We start from the raw sequence: 4,553 nt of genomic DNA, 5'->3' as shown, positions 1-4,553 counted from the left end.
CTTAGTTTTCCATTTTGAACAACTTGTCACAGTTTGAGATAAGAAATTGTTAGCCATAGAAGCTAATAATTTGAAGATTACCACCTCACACCAGATGAAGCATGTGTCGTTGAATTAATTTTGATTAAATGCGCTTTTTAGGCACATCATGTTGTGCGCCAGCTTTCATTAAAAAATATTAAACTCTGCGGCACAGCATTCAGTCCAAATGATCACAAAGGTTACAGGTTACTAAACGACTCAAAAACAACTGTTCGTGATTGTATTTATTCTTTACAACTTAGTTTTCGCAGTCCACATTTTATGTCAGATTCTTTTCAATGTCTGCTGTTTGCTGCAGAAGTGGCCAGATGGTCGCAGTGAAGACATCGTTTTCATCCATAGAATGCAGCTCTGTAGGGCAGAGCGGCATATGCGGCGTACGGAGCGGCGTATGCCACGGGGGCGGTGTAGGCAGCGGTGTAGGCGACGGGGGCGGCGACGGCGGGGGCGGTGTATGCGACCGGGGCAGCGGCCACGTAGCTGGCCAGCAGACCGGGGGCCGGCTTGGGTCCGGGGGCGGCCAGGCAGGCGGCCACCACGGCCAGGACGACGATCAGCTGCAACAACAGGTAAGAGCACGCTAATCGTGGGTACAGTCGGGAGGAGGAGGCGAGCATCGAGCTACATGATATTAGTTCTGCAGGAAGAAAGGATAATGTTGCGAGAAGGGTATGACGGACAGTACCTCCCTAAGAAGCCTAGTGAAATGTAGGAATTAAGACAAAGGATTTCGGATTTTGACAACACGTGAACTTGAAAATCATGGAACGCACATGGGTACTGCATGCTTGATTTTGGGAAGGAGAGAGGTCTTAAACATTGGTATTTTCTATATAGGGCTTCAGAAGGACATAACGGCTAAAAGGCTTAAATTCTAAATCTACATCTACATGGTTACTCTGCAATTGACACTTAAGTGCTTGGCAGAAGGTTCATCGAATAATTTTCTTACTACTTCTCAATCATTCAACTCTCGAATACTTCGTAGGAAAAAGGAACACCTAAATCTTTCCGTTGGAGCTCTGATTTCTCTTATTTGATTATAATGATCATTTCTCCCTACGTAGGTGGGTATCAACTAAATATTTTCGCATTCGGAAGAGAAAGTTGATAATTGAAATTTCGTAAATATATCTCGCCCCAAAGAAAACCGCCTTTGTTTCAGTGACTGCCACTCCAACTCGCGTATCATATCAGTGATACTTTCATCCCAATTGCGCGATAACACGAAACGAACTCCAATTCTTAGCACTTTTTCGATGTACTCCGTCAATCCTACGTGGTAAGGATCCCACACCGCGCAGCAGTATTCCAGATGAGGACGGACAAGTGTAATGAAGGCTCTCTCTTTAGTGGGTTTGTCGCATCTTCTACGTATTCTGCCAACAATGCTCAGTCTTTGTTTCGCCCTCCCCACAATATTATCTATGTGGTCTTTCCAATTTAAGTTGGTCGCAGGTTCGAATCCTGCCTCGGGCATGGATGTGTGTGTTCTCCTTAGGTTAGTTAGGTTTAAGTAGTTCTAAGTTCAAGGGGTCTGATGACCACAGATGTTAAGTCCCATAGTGCTCAGAGCCATTTGAACCATATAAGTTGCTCGCAATTCTAATTCATAGGTATTTGGTCGAATTGACAGCCATTAGATTTTTTCGATTTATCGTATACCCAAAATATATCGGATTTCTTTTAGTACCCATGTTGATGACGCCGGACTTTTCTTTGTTTAGTGCCAATTGCCTCTTTTCGCACCATAATGAAATTTTCTCTAGATCATTTTGTAATTGGAGCTGATCGTCTTATGATTTTACTAGACGGTAAATTACAGCGTCATCTGCAAACAATCTAAGGGGGCTGCTCAGATTATCACCTAGATCATTTATGTAAATCAGGAACAGCAGAGGACCTATGACACTACCTTGCGGAGCGCCAGATATGACTTCTGTTCTACTCGACGGCTGTCAAATCTCTCTTTTAGTTTCTTACTTATTTTAAAATACCAGTTTGTTATTTATTTTGATATACCAACTCGTAGGTACATCGTCAATACATGCATGATGCCCCAGGAGGAATAATCGGTATGCGGGGTTATGACAGGAGCAATCATTAGAAGCAAAGAAGTCTAGTAAAATGGCCATTGAAGTGCTTAGCTCAAAAGCTACGAGCAGTTGTTCAATAGGAGAGATGTATTTCATATAGTGAATATGAACAAGTGTCCATAGATACGAGGGTATGCACTTTAGAGGCCTTGTTCAACGGACATTTTTCTTTCCTTGTTTTGGGTCGTAACACTGTATTACCGCATACTGATACCACTCGAACGACATTAAACTGCTGGTAATGGAATTGCAGGCTTCTGTTCGACGTCCCACGTGCACTTGTAGCCACTACGCTACGACACCTGTGTTCGTTCATAGGACATCGAGTGTCATCCTAATTGCTCATGTATGAGCTGAACTCAAGTCCTAGCTGCTCAATTGTAATGAGTTCACTTGGAGCAATAAAATTTAAGGAAGTCTTGTATTTGTTGTGTTAACTTGTTCGCCAATCACTTCTGCTCCTGTCCAGCTTTCCTACGACGACAGCTGCCGTACCATTCTGTAGCCCAACTCTCCTTACCATTTTGCACGAATTTGTACACAGCAAATACCTCATCCTAAAACCACGAACGCGAAGAGGTTGCAGCAGAAGAGATTTGTTTTACAGTACTGAAGATGAAGAACAGCTGATAACTCTTACGTTATCCATTTCGGAGACCATGTTTACTAGATTTTTCTGCTTTGAATGGTTCAAATGACTCTGAGCACTATGGGACTTAACATCTGTGGTCATCAGTCCCCTAGAACTTAGAACCACTTAAACCTAACTAACCTAAGGACATCACACACATCCATGCCCGAGGCAGGATTCGAACCTGCGACCGTAGCAGTCGCGCGGTTCCGGACTGAGCGCCTAGAACCGCTAGGCCACCGCGGCCGGCTTCGAATGGTAGCTCCTGTTATATCCCTATGTATATTACATTCCCCATAGCAAAACCTGTTTACGGGCTAGGTAGCTAGACAGTAACGTAAAGGAGACCGAGATCGAGTCCTCGCAACAGATTACCGATTGGTATATCGGGTGGTTTCAGTGTAGTTTTTAGGTGGTTTCCCAAGCGCGCTTACACAAATGCTGACGTGTTCCCCACACTACCCCTCCGGGAATACGCCACAGATCCAGTTAAGTTGCGATAGAATAGATTAAGTTGAAAATCATTTTGCTATTAACTATTAATCGACTGTGACTGTCTAAGGGTCCACTACTAGCCACAGCTTTCAGCAGACTTACGTGAATTGTGTGTTTTTAACAACTATCGCAATGCTTGTGAGGCTTACAACAAAAACCTGGGGCGCCTGCAAAAGGTAGTAGAGCGAGGTGAACTATTCATCCATCAGTAAGTAGTGTAGAGGTAAGTAGGTGAACTATTAATGTATTAGTTATCTATTAAAATCTCTCAATTACAAATCTTCATAACTGCATGTACTGGGTTAGAATTTTGTATGATTATAGCAGAAATTACTCTATATCTTTTTAGTCCAATTAAAGACGTGCTGCATTAATAACTTTTATTTAAATAACTATTTCCTGCTTTTAGTATTATATGTATAAATTTTTTCAATAGATTTCAAATATATTGATGAGATTACAATAGTGACATGTGGTAAGTTTCAGCATTATTTCAGTTACTCTTCACTTGAGTCAACCAATACATTGCTTCTTCCAACGATTATCTCACGAAAAGACCTCGAAGGTAGAATTTGGAATCGAGCGCGCACAGGGACTTAGCAGCAAAGCTTCATCGGATTTTTATTTTGGTTTCCTTTTCGCGACCAAACGAACATTAATACACGAACTGCCTCGCGTATATGGCGCAAAAATAATTAAAACGCGTACAGGAGGCAGCGCTTTTGTACGAGACGTCCGCATTGAATCTAACCACAGATCCATGTAGGTCGTCATACTGACAGTGGAAGCAGTGAACAGTTTTTTTCTTATTGTTCATTCAGAAGTCTACGACTTCCGCAGTGAGTCTTGCAACGGCCTCCCTCGCCAGAACCCATGCTGATTCGTAGGCTTGCACTCAGATCAGTGAGGAATGGTGACCAGAAGGACTGACAAATGATTTCAGCGTGACACTCACCTGCTTGAACATGGCTGTTGACGGCGTGTCAGAAGGGGACGGCACAGTGTCTCCCGAAGCGCGCTGCGGGCTTTTATATGGAGGCCCTAGCGCCGGCTCGCGGCCCGTAGCCAGGGCACGTCCAGCCAAGTTACGTTAGAGGGGCATCGCCCCGAATACTGCTGAGGACTCGGCGCTCTCTCTGTGCGCTGGCCAAGGATTCGCCCGAACACCTGATGCAACGCCCAATGATGCCAAGGATAAGGCCCGAGCTACTCGCGTACCGTCGTTCATTCTTGTGTAATTTATCCTTCACGACACATTATCATATGTAACGGAAGGTCATTCTAACCGA

General features: G+C 43.8%; 1 protein-coding gene across 1 annotated transcript; it reads right to left on the bottom strand.

Annotated features, from left to right (window-relative positions):
- Positions 1 to 248: 248 nt before the first annotated feature.
- LOC126199231 (cuticle protein 21-like) lies at positions 249 to 4,254 on the bottom strand. The gene is made up of 2 exons (XM_049936023.1): positions 4,220 to 4,254; positions 249 to 599 (listed from the first exon to the last, which is right to left on the bottom strand). The coding sequence occupies exons 1-2, from the start codon at positions 4,229 to 4,231 to the stop codon at positions 375 to 377; spliced, it is 237 nt and encodes a 78-aa protein (XP_049791980.1). The 5' UTR covers positions 4,232 to 4,254; the 3' UTR covers positions 249 to 374.
- Between the last annotated feature and the right edge of the window lie 299 nt (positions 4,255 to 4,553).

Source organism: Schistocerca nitens, chromosome 8 (genome assembly GCF_023898315.1).
Source record: "Schistocerca nitens isolate TAMUIC-IGC-003100 chromosome 8, iqSchNite1.1, whole genome shotgun sequence".
Lineage (NCBI taxonomy): Eukaryota > Metazoa > Arthropoda > Insecta > Orthoptera > Acrididae > Schistocerca > Schistocerca nitens.
Note: the sequence above shows the minus strand (reverse complement) of the source record. Positions and strands in the feature narration are given on the sequence as shown.